The sequence below is a fragment of the Loxodonta africana genome, chromosome 4 (assembly GCF_030014295.1).
Source record: "Loxodonta africana isolate mLoxAfr1 chromosome 4, mLoxAfr1.hap2, whole genome shotgun sequence".
NCBI classification, from domain to species: domain Eukaryota; kingdom Metazoa; phylum Chordata; class Mammalia; order Proboscidea; family Elephantidae; genus Loxodonta; species Loxodonta africana.
In genome coordinates this window covers 132,560,937-132,584,333 of record NC_087345.1, presented here as the reverse complement: position 1 = coordinate 132,584,333, position 23,397 = coordinate 132,560,937, and the positions used below count along the sequence as shown (strand labels likewise).

At 39.0% G+C, this 23,397-nt stretch overlaps 1 protein-coding gene across 1 annotated transcript in view; it reads right to left on the bottom strand.

Moving 5' to 3' along the window:
• LOC100655360 (C-type lectin domain containing 6A) overlaps positions 1-22,680 on the bottom strand; it is a 30,083-nt gene extending 7,403 nt beyond the window's left edge. Inside the window, 5 exon segments of the mRNA XM_064284662.1 lie at positions 1-86; positions 1,519-1,634; positions 12,787-12,938; positions 17,718-17,873; positions 18,327-22,680. Coding sequence (XP_064140732.1) covers positions 1-86; positions 1,519-1,634; positions 12,787-12,938; positions 17,718-17,873; positions 18,327-18,357 — 541 coding nt within the window. The 5' untranslated portion in view covers positions 18,358-22,680.
• Positions 22,681-23,397: the final 717 nt, after the last annotated feature.

The following is a 23,397-nucleotide window of genomic DNA, read 5'->3' as shown; positions in this document are numbered from 1 at the left end:
CATTCCAGCCCCATTTCCCAGGTGTCCAGAAAACTGTTACAACACATTGCTCTCCAGAAAAGTTGGGCTCCTTTTTGTGCCAGAATCTAACGGAAACAAAAGGTAAAAATATTCTTCATTGAATGCATAATGACCAAATAGAAACTGTGTAGGTTTGGGATTGAATGAAAATGGGGATTGAGGGAAAAAAAATCCCAGTGTTTGCTCCCCATTCTAACGCTGCACTCCTCAAAAACCTCAGGTATAGACAGACTCTTTTACACTTGCTCCTCTAACATTTTACTTGCTAAATATTTATATGATAGTGTAATCTTGGACCTTTTCCTTATAGTTTGATCTTCTTTTCCCTCTCCACATAGAGCCCTTTTCCTGAGCTGCATTATTAAACAATTTCTTTCTTGCTGGCACATAATAAAGAGGCTGCCTCCTTTCATTTGTCTCTATTCTTATGGAGTTGCCTTAAATTAGTGTCATGGTGACTAAGTCTAGACATAAGAAGTTACCCTGCTTCCAAGGAATATAGTGTGTGGTAGGGGTTGGAGGTGGAGTGGGACATTATTTTTACAATTAAATACCTGGTTTTGCTTCTCACTCATTTTGATCTTGAGCAAGTAGTTGATCTCCTCAGGTATTATCTTCCTCGTTTACAAAATGAGAATCATAATGTTGTTGTTAGCTGTCATTGAGTCAGCCCAGATTCATGGCAATCCATGTACAACTAAATGAAATACTGCTCAGTCCTGGGTTATCCCCATGATCAGTTGTGGATCAGACTGTTGTAATCCAAAGGGTTTTCATTGGCTGATTTTTGGAAGTAGATTACTAATCTATCTCAGTCTGGAAGCTCCACTGAAACTTGTTCAACATCATAGCAACAGCCTAAGCCTCATTGACAGATGGGTGGTGGCTGGGCATAAGGTGCAATGGCCAGGAATAAACCTGGGCCTCCCAAATTTAAAGGCGAGAATTCTACCTCTGAACCAGCATTGCCCCCAGGAATCATAACAACGTCCCCACACAGCTCACAAGGAAGAATTAAATGAGAGAATGTATAATTAAACTCTGGCTTTTTTAAATCCACAAATAAACAGTATCATTATATGATTATCCTACTAGAATTGAAAATAGCTCTGGCCTCGATATATTAAATCCTATGAATAGGGAACAATTTAGTTGAAATGTCTCCTTGTGTTTAAAGGCAGCAAAATGTAATGGTTAAAAGCACCATCTTTGGAGTCAGAATGATGTGAGGTTGAACCCCGTTTCTAATCTTTCTAGTTCATTGACCTTGGTCAAGACAGTCCATTTTTCATCCATAAAATAGATTCTAAAGAAGAGAAGGTTTTGTGAGGAGCAAATATGATAACGCATCTAATTAGTAAGAGCTTTTCATAGATGTTAGATCCTCTTATCATTATAATTATTAATATTAACATTAATAGCCCCAATTAACAAAATTTCCCTAAATTTTCTATTTAAACAACGCCCTATGGTTTGTTAATTCAGGACTGAACTCACCCGAGATTTTCCTTGTAAGGTGTCTGGTCAATCCATTGCCAATTGTTCTTCCCCTGTGGATCTGAGAGTCCAAGAAAATAAGGAAGTGACTCATTCAGCTGCTGAACAATGAAATTCTACATTAAAAAAAAAAAAAAAGAGGAGTCATAGACTTTGGAATTTCCAGATTGAACAGCATAGGCTGCTTTGTACCTCTAAAGAGAAAAGAAAATGCAAGATGCCAGGAACACGCACTTGCTGGTACACTGCCCAGGAATACAGACCCAAAACACCAAAGAGATTGCAGAGAAGGGCATCCTAACCCATCAATTCCCACCTCAGACCAAACTTCCATTTGGTCTTTACCAAGACACAGAATTCTTTTAAAATGTAAAGTGTGCCTTCAATCATTTTGCCTTCATAAGTTCAGATGTATTTCATCTTTATTTCTGATTAATTCTCAAATTGCACAGTTGCTGTTGTTGTCTACCGTTGAGTCAATTGCAACTCATAGTGACCCTAAAGGACAGAGTAGAACTGCCCCATAGTGTTTCCAATGAGCAGCTGGTGAATTTAAACTGCTGACATTTTGGTTAGCAGCCAGGCTTTTAATCACAGCACTAACAAGTGCAGTCTTTTATACTCCATTATAACCAGAACATCTAACTTAAAAACATTAACTTGCCTTGCTCCTTCTCCCTTTTCTTTTTGTACTCAGAATGCTTAAAACCCCAAACCCACTGCTGTCAAGTTGATTCCAACTCATAGGGACCGTATAAAAGAGAGTAGAACTGGCTCATAGGGTTTCCAGCCAGTGGCTGGTGGATTAGAAATGCCTACATGTTGATTAGCAGCCTGAGCTCATAACCACTTGGCCAAAATTGCACTGGAGTTCTCAAAATGCAAACTTTTAAATCTCTTCCTTCTGTAAAAATTTACAAGTGGTAAATTACTTACGAGAGTTAAACATAAAGGAGCATTCACTAGATTTTAACTGTTGTTGTTGTTGTTAGGTGCTGTTGAGTAGGTTCCGACTCATAGCGACCCTATGCACAACAGAACAAAACACTGCCCAGTCCTAAGCCATCCCCACAATCGTTGTTATGCTTGAGCTCATTGTTGCGGCCACTGGGTCAATCCACCTCATTGAGGGTCTTCCTCTTTTCCACTTACCCTGTACTCTGCCAAACATGATGTCCTTCTCCGGGGACTGATCCCACCTGAAAACGTGTCCAAAGTACATTAGACACAGTCTTGCCATCCTTACTTCTAAGGAGCATTCTGGTTGTACTTCTTCTAAGACAGATTTGTCCGTTCTTTTGGCAGTCTATAGTATATTCAATATTTTTTGCCAACACCACAATTCAAAGGCGTCAATTCTTCTTTGGTCTTCCTTAATCACTGTCCAGCTTTCACATGCATATGACGCGATTGAAAATACCATGGCTTGGGTCAGGTGCACCTTAGTCTTCAAGGTGACATCTTTGCTCTTCAACAGTTTAAAGAGGTTCTTTGCAGCAGATTTACCCAAAGCAATGAGTCTTTTGATTTCTTGACTGCTGCTTCCATGGCTGGTGATTGTGGATCCAAGTAAAATGAAATTCTTGACACCTCCAATCTTTTCTCCGTTTATCATGATGTTGCTCATTGGTCCAGTTGTGAGGATTTTTGTTTTCTTTATGTTGAGGTGCAATCCATAGTGAAGGCTGTGGTCTTTAATCTTCATTAGTAAGTGTTTCAAGTCCTCTTCACTTTCAGCAAGCAACGTTGTGTCATCTGCATAACACAGGTTGTTAATGAGTCTTCCTCCAATCCTGATGCCCTGTTCTTCTTCATATAGTCCAGCTTCTCATATTATTTGTTCAGCATACAGATTGAATAGGTATGGTGAAAGAATACAATCCCGACACACACCTTTCCTGACTTTAAACTAATCAGTATCCCCTTGTTCTGTCCAAACAACTGCCTCTTGATCTATGTAAAGGTTCCTCATGAGCACAACAATTAAGTGTTCTGGAATTCCCGTTTTTCTCAATGTCATCCATAATTTGTTATGATCCACACAGTCGAATGCCTTTGCATAGTCGATAAAACACAGGTAAACAACCTTCTGGTATTCTCTGCTTTCAGCCAAGATCCATCTGACATCAATGATATCCCTGCTTCCATGCACTCTTCTGATACCGGCCTGAATTTCTGGCAGTTCCCTGTCAATATACTGCTGCAGCCGTTTTTGAATGATCTTCAGCAAAATTTTGCTTGTGTGTGATATTAATGATATTGTTCTATAATTTCCACATTCAGTTGATCACCTTTCTAGGAAATAGGCCTAAATATGGATCTCTTCCAGTCAGTTGGCCAGGAAGCTGTCTTCCATATTTCTTGGCATAGATGAGTGAGCACCTCCAGCACTGCATTTGCTTGTTGAAACATCTCAATTGATATTCCATCAATTCCTGGAGCCCTGTTTTTCGTCAATGTCTTCAGAGCAGCTTGGACTTCTTCCTTCAGTACCATAGGTTCCTGATCATATGCCACCTCTTGAAATGGTTGAACATCGACTAATTCTTCTTGGTATAATGACTCTATGTATTCCTTCCATCTTCTTTTGATGCTCCCTGCCTCATTTAATGTTTTCCCCACAGAATCCTTCACTATTGCAACTCAAGGCTTGAGTTTTTCTTCAGTTCTTTCAGCTTGAGAAATGCTGAGTGTGTTCTTCCCTTCTGGTTTTCCATCTCCTGCTCTTTGCAAATGTCATTATAATACTTTATTTGTCTTCTCGAGAGGCCCTTTGAAATCTTCTGTTCAGTTCTTTTACTTCATCAATTCTTCCTTTTGCTTTAGCTGCTCGACTTTCGAGAACAAGGTTCAGAGACTCCTCTGACATCCTTCTTGGTCTTTTCTTTCTTTCCTGTCTTTTCAATAACCTCTTGCTTTCTTCATGGATGATGTCCTCGATGTTGTTCCACAACTCATCTGATCTTCAGTCACTAGTGCTCAATGTGTCAAATCTATTCTTCAGATGGCCTCTAAATTCAGGTGGGATGTACTCAAGGTCATATTTTGGCTCTTGTCAACTTGCTGTGATTTTCTTCAGTTTCAGCTTGAACTTGCATACGAGCAATTGATGGTCTGTTCCACAATAGGCCCCTGGCCCTATTCTGACTGATGATATCGAGCTTTGCCTTTGTCTCTTTCCGCAGATGTAGTCAATTTGATTTCTGTGTGTTCCATTCGGCCAGGTCCATGTGGATAGTTGCCGTTTATGTTGGTGAAAGAGGGTATTTGCAATGAAGAAGTCGTTAGTCTTGCAAAATTCTATCATTCTATCTCTGGCATTGTTTCTATCACCAAGGACATATTTTTCAACTACTGATCCTTCTTCTTTGTTCCCAACTTTTGCATTTCAATCGCCAGTAATTATCAATGCATCTTGATTGCATGTTCAATTTCAGACTGCAGCAGCTAACAGAAACCTTCTATTTCTTCATCTTTGGCCCTACTAGCAGTTGAAAAGTAATCTCTTGTTCCATTTGGTCTCTAAATTAGCTATTTGATATTTCCATGTTGTTTTCCTAAGATAATTTTATTGAGGTAAAATTTTGAAGTCATTGAACCTTCACACTTAAGGAGCATTTCCTGTGTGTAGCCCTGAGATTCTCTGATTTACACTAATACTCCAGGGAAGAGGGGTACTCCTCAGCCAAGGGAGTTATTTAATATATCAGCAAGTTTCCCTGACATTAATTTTTTTCCTTAAAAGTACCTGCCCCAGAGGGCAGAGCCAAGATGGCAGAATAGACAGACACTTCCAGTGAGCCCTCTTCACAAAAAAGACCTGAACAAACAAGTGAAACAAGTGTAATTTTGACAAGCTAGGAGCTCTAAGCATCAAAGGCAAGCTTATAAAATGAACAGAGGGGCAGGAGGAGGAAGAGACGGTTCAGAAGCGGAGAGGAGTTACCAGACATGAATCCTGGAAAGCCCTCAGGCACCATTCCCAGAACAGAGGCAGTGGACTGCTACTAGCATTAGGCCACAGGTTCCTCAGGGAGAAGCAGCCAGCCACACGGTCGACTGACACCTCCAGAACCAGAGAAGAATGGTACTCTCATCAAAAGCTAAGTACTTGTGTATATTTTACTGTGCCCCCACCCAACCCCAAGCTGGCTTCAGCAGCTGAATTTCCTGGGCCTGAGATAGGCACTGTAGAGCATCTAGAGGCATCCTCCCAACCTTGGAAAAGGAAAAAACTTGCAGTTGGGGGAAAAGAAAATTTGCCAGCTTCACTAACCAGGGGAGCTCAGGACAGAAGTGGCTCCTGTCCAGACATAAACGATCCATGGACTTTGAGTATCTTTCCCTTCTGTATGGACTTGCGTGGCCTATTTCAGGAAATAGGCCCTTATTGGCAGACTCCAACCATTTCAGCTGTGCGGTGGAGAGTTGGGTGTTTGATGTTTGACATTGCTTTGTCTATTAAACAGGGTCCTCATGTACCCACATCAGGGGCCTAAGGACTGATAGCTCCACTCAGGTCACCAAGCCGCCTGCAACAGAGGTCCAAGGATAACTAGTACCTCCCAGTCCTTACAATCAAAAACATTTGGTACCCATGGTCAGTCTGCAGGACCCACCCACCTGCATGCTCTAGGGAACAGGGACATGCTTTCCTCAGAGACACTTGGGGGTCATTTCTCAGCCCCCTGCCTTGTTCAGAGCATGACCCCCTGCTACAATCAGATACCTGTATGTACACTAATCACCCCTGCCCCTCTAAGACTATAGGACAAAGCCTGTACCACACACTTGATGATCAGCTACCTGGAAACTAGAGCTGAATTCATACAAGAAAAGTGAATGGACTCCCAGACTGATAAACCTGATAACAGTTCTACCCATCTGGGGGAAGGATGTCAGAGCTCCAAAGGCAAAAATAATCAAGCTACCTCACTCAAGCAACCCATCTGGGCATATCAAGACAAAACAAAGCAAGAAGCTATGACACGGTAAGCAAGCATATAATAATACAATAATTTATAGATGGCTTGGAGACAACAGTCAATATCAAGTCACATAAAGAAGCAGACCATGATCACCTCAAGAGGCTCTCAAAACAAAGAATCCAGGGATCTTCTAGATGAAATTGCATTCCTGGAATTCCCAGAGGCAGAATACAAAAGACTAATATACAGAACCCTTCAAGACATCAGGAAAGGAATGAGGCAATAAGCAGAACAATCCAAGGAACACACAGATAAAGCAATTGAAGAAATTAGAAAGGTTATTCAGGAATATAATGAAAAATTTAATATGCTGGAAACATCCATAGACAGACAGCAATCAGAAATTCAGAAGATTAACAATAAAATTACAGAAGTTGACAAGGCAATAGAAAGTCAGAGGAGTAGAATTGAACAAGTAGATGCCAGAATTTCTGAACTTGAAGATAAATCACTTGGCACTAATATATTTGAAGAAAAATCAGATAAAAGAATTAAAAAAAAATGAAGAAACCTAAAGAATCATGTGGGACTCTATGAACAGAAATAACCTATGAGTGATTGGAGTACCAGAACAGGGAGGATAAGAGACAATACAGAGAGAATTGTTGAAGATTTGTTGGCAGAAAACTTCCCTGAATCGTGAAAGATGAGAAGATATATATCCAAGATGCTCATCAAACTCCACATAATCTAGATGTTAAAAGAAAGTCACCAAGACATATTATAATCAAACTTGCCAAAACTAAACATAAAGGGAGAATTTTAAGAGCAGCTAAAGATAAACGAAGAGTCACCTACAAAGGAGAGCCAATTACAATAAGCTCGGACTACTTGGCATAAACCATGCAGACAAGAAGGCAATGGGATGACTTATTTTAAAAATTGAAGGAAAAAAATTGCCAGCCAAGAATCATATGTCCAGCAAAACTGTCTCTTAAATATGAAAGTGAAATTAGGACATTTCCAGATAAATAGAAGGTTAGGGTATTCATAAAAAACAAAACAAAACTACAAAAAATACTAAAGGGAGTTCTTTGGTTAGAAAATCAATAATATCAGGTATCAACCCAGGACTAGAGCACTGGGCAGAGCAATCAGAAGTCAACCCAAACAGGGAAATAAAAAAAAAAAAAAAAAAACCAAGATTAAAAAAAAAAAGCTCAAAACAGTTTAACAGCGATGTTATTATATAAAAGAAGACAACTTTAAAACAATAAAGAGGGACTAAGAAATGTAGTCATAGACCTTGCATATGGAGAGGAAGATGCGGCAATACAAAGAAATAAAAGTTAGGTTAAAATTAGAAAAATAGGGGTAAATGATTAGGTAACCACAAAGGAGACAAACTAGCCTACTCATCAAAATAAAATATGAGGAAAAAAAAGAGACTCAGCAGAAACAAAATCAACAATGAATATGAGAAAAGGACAATAGGTAAAGAGAATCTACTCAGCACAAAAAATTAAGTGGGAAAAGGAAACTCTCAACAACACACAAAAAAAGACATTAAAATGATAGCACTAAATTCATACCTATCCATAATTACGCCAAATGTAAATGGACTAAATGCACCAATAAAGACACAGAGAGTGGCAGAATGGATTAAAAAACACGAACCCTCTATGCTGCCTACAAGAGACACACCTTAGAGACACAAACTAAAACTCAAAGGATGAAAAAAAATAAGCAAACAGCAATCAAAAAAGAGCAGGAGTGGCAATATTAATTTCTGACAAAATAGACTTTAAAGTTAAATCCATCAGAAAGGATAAGGAAGGACACTATATAATGATTAAAGGGACAATATACCAAGAATATATAACCATATTAAATATTTATGCACCCAATGACAGGGCTGCAAGATACATAAAACAAACTCTAACAGCGTTGAAAAGTGACATAGCTCCACAATAATAGTAGGAGACTCATCACACCGTTTTTGGTGCAGGACAGGACATCCAGAAAGACGTTCAATAAAGACACGGAAGATCTAAATGCCACAATCAACCAACTTGACCTCGTAGGCATATACAGAACACCCAACAGCAACCAAGTATATTTTCTTTTCTAGTGCACATGGAACATTCTCTAGAATAGACCACATATTAGGTCATAAAGCAAGCCTTAGCAGAATCCAAAGCACTGAAATATTACAAAGCATCTTCTCAGAGCATAAAGCCATGAAAGTGGAAATCAGTAACAGAAAAAGCAGGGAAAAGGAATTAAACACTTGGAAACTGAACAATACCCTGCCCCCAAAAGACTGGATTATAGAAGACATTAAGGATGGAATAAAGAAATTCAGAGAATCCAATGAGAAGGAAAACACTTCCTATCAAATCTTTTGGAACACAGCAAGAGCAGTGCTCAGAGGTCAATTTACATCAATGAATGCACACATACAAAAAGAAAGGGCCAAAATCAAAGAATTATCCCTACAACTTGAACAAATAGAAAGAGAGCAACAAAAGAAACCCACAGGCGCCAGAAGAAAACCACTAATAAAAATTAGAGCAGAACTAAATGAAGTAGAAAACAGAAAAACAATTGGAAGAATTAACAAGACCAAAAGATGGTTCTTTGAAAAAGTCAACAAAATTGATAAACCACTGGCCAAACTGACAAAAGCAAATAACCGGAATAAGAAATGAGATAGGTGACATTACAACAGACCCAACTTAAATTAAAGGAATCAGATTACTATGAAATATTGTACTCTAACAAATTTGAAAACCTAGAAGAAATGGATGAATTCCTAGAAACACACTACCTACCTAAACTAACACAGAGGTAGAACAAATAAATAGATCCATAACAAAAGAAGAGATTGAAAAGGTAATCAAAAAAGTCCCAACAAAAAAAAGCCCTGGCCCAGACAGCTTCACTGCAGAGTTCTACCAAACTTTCAGAGAAGAATTAACACCACTACTACTAAAGGTATTTCAGAGCATAGAAAAGGGTGGAATACTGCCAAACTAATTCTATGAAGCCACCACATCCCTGATATCAAAAGTAGGTAAAGACATCACAAAAAGCATAAATTACAGACTTATATCTCTCATGAACTTAGATGCAAAAATCCTCAACAAAATTCTAGCCAATAGAATTCAACAACATATCAAAAAAATAATTCACCATGACCAAGTGGGATTCATACCAGGTATGCAGAGATGGTTCAACATTAGAAAAACAATTAATGTAATCCATCACATAAATAAAACAAAAGACAAGAATCACTTGATTTTATCGATTCATGCAGAAAGGGCATTTGACAAAGTTCAACACACATTCATGATAAAAACTCTCAGCAAAATAGGAATAGAGGAAAAATTCCTCAACGTAATAAAGGGCATTTATACAAAGCCAACAGCCAACATCATCATAAATGGAGAGAGTCTGAAAGCATTTCCCTGGAGATTGAGAACCAGACAAGGATGCCCTTTATCACCACTCTTATTCAACATAATGCTGGAGGCCCTAGCAGCAGTAACTAGGCTAGATAAAGAAATAAAGGGCATCCAGATTAACAAGGAAGAAGTGAAATTATCTCTATTTGAAGACTACATGATCTTATACACAGAAAACCCTAAGGAATCCTCCAGAAAACTACTAAAACTAATAGAAGAGTTCAGCAGAGTATCAGGATACAAGATAAACATACAAAAATCAGTTGGATTCCTCTACGCCAACAAAAGGAACATGGAAGAGGAAATCACCAAATCGATACCATTTACAGTACCCCCCCAAGAAGATAAAATACTTAGGAATAAATCTTACCAGAGATGTAAAAGACTTACACAAAGAAAACTAGAATACACTTCTGCAAGAAACCAAAAGAGACCTACGTAAGTGGAAAAACATACCCTGCTCATGGATAGGAAGACTTAACATTATAAAAATCTCTATTCTACCAAAAGCGATCTATACATTTAATAGAATTCTGATCCAAATTCCAACGGCATTCTTTAATGAGGTGGAGGAACAAATCACCAACTTCATATAGAAGGGAAAGAGGTCCCGGATAAGTAAAGCATTACTGAAAAAGAAGAACAAAGTGGAAAGCCTTATTCTACTTGATTTCAGAACTTGTTATACCGCCACAGTAGTCTAAACAGCCTGGTACTTGTACAACAAAAGATACACAGACTAAAGGAACAGAATTGAGAATCCAGACATAAATCCACCCACATACAAATAGTTGATATTTGACAAATGCCCCAAAACAGTTAAGTCGGGAAAAGACATTCTTTATAACAAATGGTGTTGGCATAACTGGATATCCATTTAAAAAAAAAAGGAAACAAGACCCATACCTCACTCCATGTACAAAAATGAGGTCAAGATGGATCAAAGACCTAAATATAAAATCTGAAATGATAAAGATCATGGAAGAAAAAACAGGCAACGTTAGGAGCCCTAATACATGGCATTAACAGTACACAAAACATTACCAACAGTGCAGAAGAAAAACTAGATAACTGGGAGCTCCTGAAAATCAAACACCTATGCTAAGACTTCACCAAAAGAGTAAAAAGATTACCTACAGACTGGGGAAAAGTTTTTAGCTACGACATTTCTGATCAGTGCCTGATCTCTAAAATCTACATGATACTGTAAAAAGTCAACTGCAAAAAGACAAATAACCCAATTAAAAATGGACAAAAGATATGAACAGGCACTTCACTAAAGAAGACATTCAGACAGCTCACAGATACATGAGGAAATGCTCCCGATCATTAGCCATTAGAGAAAGGCACATCAAAACTACAATGAGATTTCATCTCACTCCAACGAGTCTGGCATTAATCTAACAAACACAAAACAATAAATGTTGGAGAGGCTGTGGCGAGATGAGAACACTTATACACTGCTGGGGGATGTAAAATGGTACAACCACTTTGGAAATCGATTTGGCACTTCCTTAAAAAACTAGAAATGGAACTACAATACGATCCAGCAATCCCACTCCTTGGACTACATCCTAGAGAAATAAGAGCCTTTACATGAACCGATATATACACACACCCATGTTTATTGCTGCAGCATTTACAATAGCAAAAAGACGGAAGCAACCAAGGTGACCATCAATGGATGAATGCATAAATAAATTACAGTATATATTTTTTATATTCACACAATGGAATACTATGCATTGATAAAGAACAGTGAGGAATCTGTGAAAAATTTCATAACATGGAGGAATCTGGAAGATATTAGGCTGAACGAAACGAGTCAGTTGCAAAAGGACAAATATTGTGTAAGACCACTATTATAAGAACTTAAGAAATAGTTTAAACAGAGAAGAAAATATTCTTTGATGGTTACGAGGCAGGGGGTGGGAGGGTGGGAGAAGGTTATTCACTAATTAGATAGTGGATAAGAACTACTTTAGGTGGCGGGAAAGAAAACACACGATACAGGAGAGGTCAGCACACCTGGACTAAATCAAAAGCAAAGAAGTTTCATGAAACTGAATGCTTCGAAGGCCAGCGTAGCAAGGGTGGAGGTTTGGAGACAATGGTTTCAGGGGACATCTAAGTCAATGGGCAAAATAAAATCTATTAAGGAAACATTCTGCATCTGCTTTGAAGAGTGGCATCTGGGGTCTTAAACGCTAGCAAGCAGCCATCTAAGATGCATCAATGGGCCTCAACCCACCTCGATCAAAGGAGAATGAAGAACACCAAGGATGCAAGGTAAATAAGAGCCCAAGAGACAGAAAGGGCCACATGAACCAGAGACTACATCAGCCTGAGACCAGAAGAGCTAGCTGGTGCCTGGCTACAACCGATGACTGCCCTGACAGGGAACACAACAGAGAATCCCTGAGGGAGCAGGAGAGCAGTGGGGTGCAGACCCCAAATTCTCTTCAAAAGAGCAGACTTAATGGTCTGACTGAGACTAGAAGGACCCCAGTAGTCATGGCCCCCAGACCTTCTGTTGGCCCAGAACAGGAACCATTCCCAAAGCCAACTCTTCAGACAGGGATTGGACTAGATAATGGGTTGGAGAGGGTTGCTGGTGAGGAGTGAGCTTCTTGGATCAGGTGGACACTTGAGACTATGTTGGCATCTCCTCCCTGGAGGGTAGATAAGAGGGTAGAGGCGGTTAGAAGCTGACGAAATGGACACGAAAAGAGAGAGTGGAGGGAGGGAGAGAGCTGTCTCATTAGGTGGAGAGCAGTTGGGGGTATGTAGCAAGGTCTATATAAGTTTTGTGTGAGAGGCTGACTTTATTTGTAAACTTTCACTTAAGGCACACACAAAAAAAAAAACAGTACCTGCTCCACTTCCGTGTTGATCACCACCAAATGACCTCCCATCCCAACGCAGTTCTGCTCTCTCTTAGTCCAGGAATTTGTTTCAGTAGAAATGAAGTAGCAGCTGGAATCAAATGTCATCCAAGTACTTGGGCAACATCCCCAGACTTTGTCTGTGTTGCATGAAAGAGAAGCACAAGATGAGCAAAATAAGAGTAAAATGTTCTCTGTATACATAAAAGTCAAAGGACTTATGGTTGCTTTCTAGATGTGCATTTCTTAGCTTGTGTATTTACTGTTCCCTGAATTATATAATTTGGGGACATAGAATTACTCTTCAATTAACATTCTTTAAAATTAAGTCATCAATTTCTGATCAGCACCTGATCTCTAAAATCTACATGATACGGCAAAAACTCAACTGTGAAAAGACAAATAACCCAATTAAAAAATGGGCAAAAGATATGAATAAACACTTCACTAAAGAAGACATTCAGGTAGCTAACAGATATATGAGGAAATGTTCACGATCATTAGCCATTAGAAAAATGCAGATCAAAACTACAATGAAATTTCATCTCCAACAAGGCTAGCATTAATCCAAAAAACACAAAATAACAAATGTTGGAGAGGCTGTGGAGAGATTGGAACACTAATACACTGCTGGTGGGAATGTCAAATGGTACAACCACTTTGGAAATAGATTTGGCCTTTCCTTAAAAAGCTAGAAATAGAACTACCATTCGATCCAGCAGTCCCACTCCCTTGAATATATCCTAGAGAAATAAGAGCCTTTACAAAAACAGATATATGCACACCCATGTTTATTGCAGCATTGTTTACAATAGCAAAAACATGGAAGCAATCAAGGTGCCCATGAGTAGATAAATAATTTATGGTATATTCACATAATGGAATACTACGCATTGATAAAGAACAGTGAGGAATCTGTGAAACATTTCATAACATGGAGGAACCTGGAAGGCATTATACTGAGTGAAATTAGTCAGTTGCAAAAGGACAAATATTGTATAAGACCACTATTATAAGAACTTGAGAAATAGTTTAAACTAAGAAGAAAACATTCTTTTGTGGTTACGAGATGCGGGAGGGAGGGCGGTGGGAAGGGGGCATTCACTGATTAGATAGTAGGTAAGGACTACTTTAGTGAAGGAAAAGACAGCACACAATACAGGGGAGGTCAGCACAGTTGGACTAAACCAAAGGCAAAGAAGTTTCCTGAATAAACTGAATGCTTCGAAGGCCAGCATTGCAGGGGCAGGGGTCTGGGGACCATGGTTTCAGGGGACATCTAAGTCAATTGGCATAATAAAATCTATTAGGAAAACATTCTGCATCCCAGTTTGAAGAGTGGCATCTGGGGTCTTAAACGCTAGCAAGCAGCCATCTAAGATGCATCAATGGGCCTCAACCCACCTCGATCAAAGGAGAATGAAGAACACCAAGGACACAAGGCGATTACAAGCCCAAGAGACAGAAAGGGCCACATGAACCAGAGACTACATCATCCTGAGACCAGAAGAACTAGATGTTGCCCGGCTACAACCGATGACTGCCCTGACAGGGAACACAACAGAGAACCCCGGAAGGAGCAGGAGAGCAGTGGGATGCAGACCCCAAATTCTCTTCAAAAGAGCAGACTTAATGGTCTGACTGGGACCAGAAGGACCCCAGTGGTCATGGCCCCCAGACCTCTGTTGCCCCAGGACAGGAACCATTCCCAACTCTTCAGACAGTGGTTGGACCGGACAATGGGTTGGACAGGGATGCTGGTGAGGAGTGAGCTTCTTGGATCAGGTGGACACTTGAGACTATGTTGGTGTCTCCTCCCTGGAGGGGAGGTGAGAGGGTGGAGGGGATTAGAAGCTGGCAAAATGGACACGAAAAGAGAGAGTGGAGGGAGAAAGCGGGCTATCTCATTAGGGGGAGAGTAATTGGGAGTGTGTAGCTGACTTGATTTGTAAACTTCCACTTAAAGCACAATAAAAAGTATTTAAAGAAAAAAAAAAAAAACTAAGCCAAAAAAAAAAAATAGTCATCAATTTTTACTTCGGTTTACCTGAAGAATTCCTCTTAATTTCTTTCTTTTTTTCACAAAAAAATTCACTATTGAGGGTTTCTTTTTCCTGTTATTTCATGCCCCTTATACATAAATTTCTCAGAGTTTTAAGTGAAAAACACAGGTGAATCTGGAACCCTAATTCTGGTCAATAATTGTGGGCACTCCACAGAGCCTTAGGTTTTTAAATCAGAAATGAAACCTCTTCACGTGGTGATTGTGAGAATAAGAAATATGCCTCTTTAGGAGTCTGGCATCACCATTTGTTATGAATTCCCTTGAAAAAGTTAGATACCTCCTTGAATGGTAGATATTTCGTTTCAGATATGGAAATAATAATAGTACCAACTTCACAGGAAGATTTAATCACATAATATGCATAAAGCACTTTAAAACATGCTTATTGTTGTTGTTACTGTTGTTTAGTTGCAGTAGAGTTGATTCTGACTCGTGGCGAACCTGCGCATGCAGAATAGAACTGCTCCATAGGGTTTTCAAGGTTATGACCTTTCAAAAGCAGATCACCAGGTCTGTCTTCCAAAGCACCTCTGGGTAGATTCGAAATGCCCATCCACTGGCTAGTAGTCAAGCGTTTAACCATGTGCGCCATCCAGCGACACCTTATAAGGTGCTAACATAGAATAATTCCTCAATAAATATTACCTGTTACTATTTTTTATACAGTATCAAGCAAGCACACAAGAGTCCTAAATAAGTAATTCTTTCTCCTTTCTCATTTGAAGCACTGGTTTGCCGCTGTTTTAGGATTAAACAAATCGACAACTAACCCTGTATAAATCCACTGACATATTTCGGCACTGGGTTATACATAGCTTTGAGAGCAAACCTACAGCCTAGTTTGGAGCTATTTTAAAGTTATTCAAGAAGAGGTTTTATTGAAAAAAAAAAAAAAAAAACAATCTCAAATTCAACCTTACCTCTCTCCCTGCTAAAGCATTGCAAAACTTTAGCCTGTCATCCTTGTCCCTTCACTGGAGCAGGTTAGACTTGAATGATACGTGTGTAGTTCAGAGAGCCTTTTATCACTTTTGCCATATGTAAAATTATAAGTCACTGTGAAGCAAAAAGGAGAATTACTATCCATTTTTTTTTAACCATAGAACCTCATAGTCTATATTTCTGTCCCAAGCTTATTTACCTCCAATCTCTATCACTCTTCCTCTCTCTATGCAAGTCCAGTAAAGACTATGCTGAATTATTGCTTGCTTGTTTTTTTTTGTTTTTGTTTTTATTTATCTTACTTGTTTGTTTATATGTCTACTCATTTATTTTTTACTCTTTTCCCACTATAATTTAAGTTCTATATTCTAAGGAGGTCATTCATCGTTCAGTGATGGAATTCTTGCCTTCCCTGTGGGAGAGCCTGGTTTGATTTCCAGCCAAAAGCACCTCATGTGCAGCCACTACCCCTCTGTCTTCTTGATAGCAGCTATCAATAACAATATTCTAGGGAAAAGACTCTATTCCTGCATCAATTAATCACAAATACCAAGGGCAATGACTGTTAAAAATACACGTTTGTTGACTTACTGGCTGTCTGCTCTTTCTTCACTTTAATAGTCCTGAAGCAAGCTCACAGGTCAGTTTGCATTTCCTGAAGAGTTCTGACTACTGATAACTACAGATACACATATGGGGTAAATAACATCCAAAGGGAGACTTTAAACATTTAGAGATATTTTAAATATCTCGTAATGAAAATTATCTTTTGTGTTCATGGGTGTCTACACTGAGCAAGACCTGTTCTCTCTCTGGTCCCAACCTGATTCGTCATTCATTTCCTTCATGTCTTTCTACTCCTGAAGCTCAATACTATCAAGCTTTTCTACTTTTCTCTTAGTCTATGCCTTGGAGCCCTGAATATCTGCTTCCCTTGATTAATGAAATAACTATCCATAAATTCCTTCTCACTTGTACAGGACCATTAAAAGTACAGCAGATTTTAACTTTGGTGACAATTATTTCTGTTTTACTAAAGACTGAGATTTATTTACATCTCAAGAGAACTGTTCACAGGGCCTATTTGACAAAAGAAGTCACTTTCACTCCCTCCAGATTATTAAATAATTATTTTTAATCATCTTATCCGTGAATAGAGAATCAAATTGTAGGTTGGAGAGTAAAAAGTTCTTTGAGACTTCTCATAAAATAAACTTGAGATACTTATTTGGGGGCAAATGGGAGACAGAAGAAATATTTTAATTTCTTAAACCAAAAAAAAAAAAAACCTGTTGCAGTCGAGTTGAGTCATTACAGCGACCCTACAGGATGGAGTAGAACTGCCCCATAGGGTTTCCAAGGAGCAGTTGGTGGATTCAAACTGCTGAACTTTTGGTTAGCAGCTAAATGCCTAATCACTTGATTTCCTACATCTCCATTATTTCATTTGAAAACTTTTTTGCACTAGTGTTGGGAAAGACTCCCACCTGGAGATCAAAGACCCTAACCTACAGTATTACAATGATAGAAAAAATTATAGTTGCACTCCCAATAGAGGATTTTTGTGACTAGAGACTACATTATCACTAGTGAACCCAGTACGGGAAGATGGTGTCTTGTGGATGCCTACCACTAACACACATGCATATGTGAGGTCATGATTGCAATTGAGGAAATGCCACAAAAACCATGTAAACTTAGAAGCAGAGTCAAATATCAGAAAAAATAAAAAATAAGGTGGAGGAAAAAGAAGAAATGGAGGAGAAGAAGGAGAAGAAATTAAGAAGAGCATAGCATTCCAAGAAAGGGCTGACATATTATGGGATAAAGGAGAGCATATGTTTTCAGGAAACTTTATAAAACACGATAAGGAAAGGACTCAAGAGAAGTGGCGCCTCAGTGAAAGACTTACCCACACAGCTCACAATGAAACAGGCACTGAGTAGTGTGATAGAAATTGCAGCAACAGACCAACATCTCACTTGGGACTGCCAAACTCCTTTCTCTGTCAGATCAGCAAAACAAGTGCAGTTTATCCAAGGGCCAGGAAGCCAGAGTCCCCAAGAAGCTTACAGCAATGAAAAAACCAAACAAATAACCCAAAATAATCTTTAAAAAACAAAGCAAGAAGAGAACTTAGAAATTCCCTCAGGATAAATGACCAGGTAGTAGCCCCGAAGTCCAAGACAACTCTGGGCAAAACTCATCCTCAGCCAACTGTAATTTCCATTTCCTTATTCTTTCTTCTTAAATATTACATTCATCCAAAATATGTCTTTCTCAAAATATAACTTTTGTCTCCCACTTCTCATATCCCTGTTTTAATACTTTGTTTCTTATTCTTTTAAGAGTTCCTGGGTCTGACACATTATTTCTTTCAGTTCCTTCTGACTCTACTATATTAGTCCAATCTCTGTTCTTTTATTCTGTCCACTGTCTACCTCTTCTCCCCAGATCATTCTTATTATCTCATCATGCATTTTTACCTTCTTCTCTGGAAAGGTACAAAAGGAATGCTTACCTCTATCGTGAGGTTGCCTTTCTCTCACCATTATGTGGGCTCCCTGTGTTCAAAAGGTTCTGGAGCCTCTTTATTCTCACTACCTGATGATGTTACACAGAGATACCACTTAATCCAAAGAGGGCAGAGCTCAGAGACACACTGCTACACACTCTGATAAGGCTCATAGACTTCCTATATATAGTATACCTCGAAAGAAGAAGTCGTGGTTTGGACTAAAGATTCCAGTGATTTAAAGACGAGCAGAAATCCAAAATAGGAAATTGAGAAACACACTTAAAACTATTAATGAGAACTGTGGCAATAATATTGACATCATTTGTTCAGTTCCTAAAATAAAATTTCTGATTCCTATTCATTCTGCCATGCAAAATAGAAGATTTCATATGCCCTAAAAGATATCCATTTGTAGACCTTAATTAAATGAAGTGTTTTCTAGCCAACCTTTTTACTGGATTTTATGTAAGGTTTAATCCATGTATTTAACAGTGTCCTAGCAGGTGAGCCAAAGTCTCATTGAATGAGTATGGCTTAGCAACTAAATAACATAAAAACCCATGGACATTGTCCAGGAATGCGATTTCAAAAAGGAAGATTCTGAAATCTGTTTGCAAAGATGGTCGCATCAAGGCCAATTTTGAGTAGAAGTTAATAATATTTCATAATCTTTCTAATTATGAAAGGGGAAACCTGAAGTGGTGTATCAGAAGCAGACTTCCTGAATTCCATGCTTGGGGATTCTTCTTAAGATACACATTCCAAAATGTGACGCTTTCTGTCTTGTAACATCATAAAAATCACCACATTCTCAAGCGAGTAGTCTAGAATACAGGCAGACCTCGACTTACAACAGGGTCTGTTCCAACAACTACTCTGTCGTAAATTGGTACTGGCCTAAGTTGAAGGCCTCATTTTTCTTTTTTTTTTTTAGTTTTCATTATTATTGCCTTTTATTCTAAGTGTCTTCATAAATCCGATCTTTATTTGTCTTTAGGGGATGGAAACATTACATCTCAGAATGATAACATCAGCAAATTACTTGCTGCAACATTGTAGTTCATATTATTAAGGATAAGATGTACAAAAAAAAGGACGATCACAAACGCGATTCGACATAACTCGAATACACAATGAAAATATAAATCACATGCTGTTGGAAAGAATCAAAGTGATTTTTTTTTTTCTATTTTGGCTTGATCACTTTTAAAGGAGACATGAGAGATGAATCAGTAAATTGAAATCATCTCAAATTCCTTTCCAAGAAAACTTCATTAGATTGTTCTTAGGAAAATTAGTAATTGGACTAAGTAAATTCATTTCGATTCTGTTGTTTATTAATTTATATAAAGATACTTAAATCAAGAGTTGGTGGCAAGCACTACTCCTAGAAGATATTTAGACTCACATATTAAATCTCACAAATGTGTATATTATCAGTATATAGACTCAAATGTACAAGACATGTAGCATTTCTTTCTTATCTATGATTATCATTTCCTATTACCACTGGACTGATGGGAAATTTATTATTGATCATCCTTGGGACTATCCTCTATCTCTGTGATTATCTCAAGATTCTGGGATATACCTAATACCAAGAAATTGAAGGAGGGACACCTGGCTGATCACTGTTCCCAAATCCACACTTGTATATCTCAACCCTTATGTTCCTCAAGTACTTAGTGTCTTGGTAGCTCCACAATAGTTTGAATTCAACTTTGTCATGCTAGTTGTTCTAAGTTTGGGGATTGATCTGCAGTAAGCTAATTCACCATTACTGCAAATGAAACAGCTCATTTTTGTAACCTGAAATTATTTCATTTTTCCTTAGCCCTTATCAGATGGTTGGAGCAGTGGAGCTGGGGTGTTTAGAAGTTGAAATTATTCTAGATAAATCATTATTAAACTTTTATGATCCAATGCCCCATCTGAAATTCTGATTAAAGCTTTGGATAAATTAAAAGACTTTTTCTTCCATAAATTCATTAACACAAAAATTATGTATAATGTATTTTTATTGGAAATTAATTTCCTTAACATAGACAATGTAAAATGTTTTTACAAAAAAGCTTCGTTTTCACTTTAATATTATGTAAACACTAAGCCCTTTCCTTAAATAAATAAATTGGTGCATACTATACTAACAAAACAAAATTAAACAATCATTTTGATCAAAATTACAACTTAATGGTAAAATTGCTATTATTTGGTGTAAATAAGATTGAATGGGTCCCTACAACCTAGAGGTAATAGTAGATTGTCAATCCCAGATCCAGCAACTCAGCTTTGAATCATCTAAGTCTCTAAATTTGCATTTATGTGTTTGAAAATTATTGGTTTCCCAAACTGCATATCAAAAACAAAATATAATTCCTCTCTGAAAAGATATAACAAGACATAAAACTAATTGTAAGAGTTAGGTTTTTACTTAGAAAAATAGGGGTAAATATTAAGGTAACCACAAAGAGGTATAACAACTCCATAACTCAAAATAAAAGCCAAGAAAAACGTAACGACTCAGCAAACATAAAGTCAAATACTATGAAAATGAGGAACACACAATTTACAGAGAAAAATGTCTCAGCACAAAAAAGCATGTGGAAAAATGAAATGGCCAACAACACACATGAAAAGGCATCAAAATGACAGCACTAAAAACTTATTTATCTATAATTACGCTGAATGTAAATGGACTAAATGCACCAGTAAAGAGACAGAGAGTCTCAGACTGGATAAAGAAACACGATCCATCTATATAATGCCTACAAGAGACACACCTTAGACTTAGAGACACAAACAAACTAAAACTCAAAGAATGGAAAAAAATATATCAAGGAAACAATAAGCAAAAAGGAAGAGGAGTAGCAATATTAATTTCTGACAAAATAGACTTTAAAGTTAAATCCACCACAAAGGATAAAGAAGAACAATAATAATTAAAGGGACAATTGACCAGGAAGATATAACCATATTAAATATTTATGCACCCAATGACAGGGCTGCAAGATACATGAAACAAACTTTAATGGAACTGAAAAGTGAGATAGACACCTCCACAATTACAGTAGGAGACTTCGGCACACCACTGTTGGAGGAAGACAGGACTTACAGTAAGAAGCTCAATAGAGACACGGAAGACCTAATTGCTACAATCAACCAACTTGACCTCATAGACTTATACAGAACACTCCACCCAACTGCTGCACATGGAACATTCTCTAGAATAGATCACATGTTAGGTCATAAAACAAACCTTTGCAGAATCCAAAACATCAAAATATTACAAAGCGTCTTCTTAGACCAAAGGCCATAAAAGTGGAAATCAGTAACAGGAAAATTAGGGAAAAGAAATCAAATACTTGGAAACTGAACAATACCCAGCTGAAAAAAGACGGGGTTATAGATGACATTAAGGAGGGAATAAAGAAATTCATAGAATGCAACGAGAATGAAAACACTTCCTATCAAAACCTCTGGGAGGGCGGGACCAAGATGGCAGACTAGGTGGACGCTACCGCGGATCGCTCTTGCAACAAAGACTCGGAAAAACAAGTGAATCGATCACATACATAACAATCTACGAACTCTGAACAACAAGCACAGACTTAGAGATGGAAAACAAACAAATACGGGCGGACAGCAACCGTTTTCAGAACTAGGAGCCAGCGTACCAGGCAGGTGACCTTCAGAGCCTGATCTGGGGCAGAGCCCAGGGGGGCAGACGGCACAGACAAGGGGCCCAGCCCTACCCCCCCAAACCCATCCCGGGAGAGAGTCTAGCTGGTTGGCGCGGGTGGCGTAGCGGCGCAGCCGGAGGGAGAAGCACCCGGGAGGCAGTGACTGATCTTGGAGTGGGGAGAGCAGCGTCCCAGCCGGGGAGCAATCCTGCCCGGAGTTTGGCGGGAAGGAGGCGGGGCGCGAGCTGGGGGGGGGTCAGCTATATTTCCCTAAAGCGACCCCGGGGCGGGGCCCACACGTTCGTGTGGGGGGAAGCCCACCCAGTTCACGCGAGTGGTGCGGCCCACCGGAGGGAGAAGTCCCTGGGAGGAAGTGACTGGTCTCGGAGCGGGTAAAGCAGTGTCCCAGCTGGGGAGCCGTCCCACTGGGATTTTGGCAAAAGCGGGCAGGGCGTGAGCCCAGGGTCCAATTATATTCTCCTGAATAGACCCTGGGGGCGGGCCCACCCGTTTGTGCGGGAGACGACCACCCAGTTCGCGCGAGCCGGAGGAAGAAGTCCCAGGGAGGAAGTGACTGGTCCCAGCCGGGGAGCCGTCCCGCCCGGATTTTGGCGGACGGGGGCGGAGCCTGAACGCGGTGATCAGCTCTATATTCTGTGGTGCTACACACCTAGCTCTCTGATCCCTCCCCCACCCTCCCCAGGAGGCTCCATTAACATCCGAATACCCTGAGCCAGAGGGAGAATTCAGATAGGGATCTGACTGCATTTTTTTTTAGCTGATTACCTGGAAAATCTAGTTTCCCAGTGATGGCTTGGAGACAGCAGTCCATATCAAACCACATAAAGAAACAGACCATGACAGCTTCTCCAACCCCCCAAACAAAAGAATCAAAATCTTTCCCAAATGAAGATACAATCCTGGAATTATCAGATACAGAATATAAAAACCTAATTTACAGAATGCTTAAAGATATCACAAATGAAATTAGGATAAATGCAGAAAAAGCCAAGGAACACACTGATAAAACTGTTGAAGAACTCAAAAAGATTATTCAAGAACATAGTGGAAAAATTAACAAGTTGCAAGAATCCATAGAGAGACAGCATGTAGAAATCCAAAAGATTAACAATAAAATTACAGAATTTGGCAATGCAATAGAAAGTCAGAGGAGCACACGGGAGCAATTAGAATGTAGACTGGGACTTCTGGAGGACCAGGGAATCAACACCAACATAGCTGAAAAAAAATCAGATAAAAGAATTAAAAAAAATGAAGAAACCCTAAGAATCATGTGGAACTCTATCAAGAAGGATAACTTGCGAGTGATTGGAGTCCCAGAACAGGGAGGGGGGACAGAAAACACAGAGAAAATAGTTGAAGAACTCCTGACA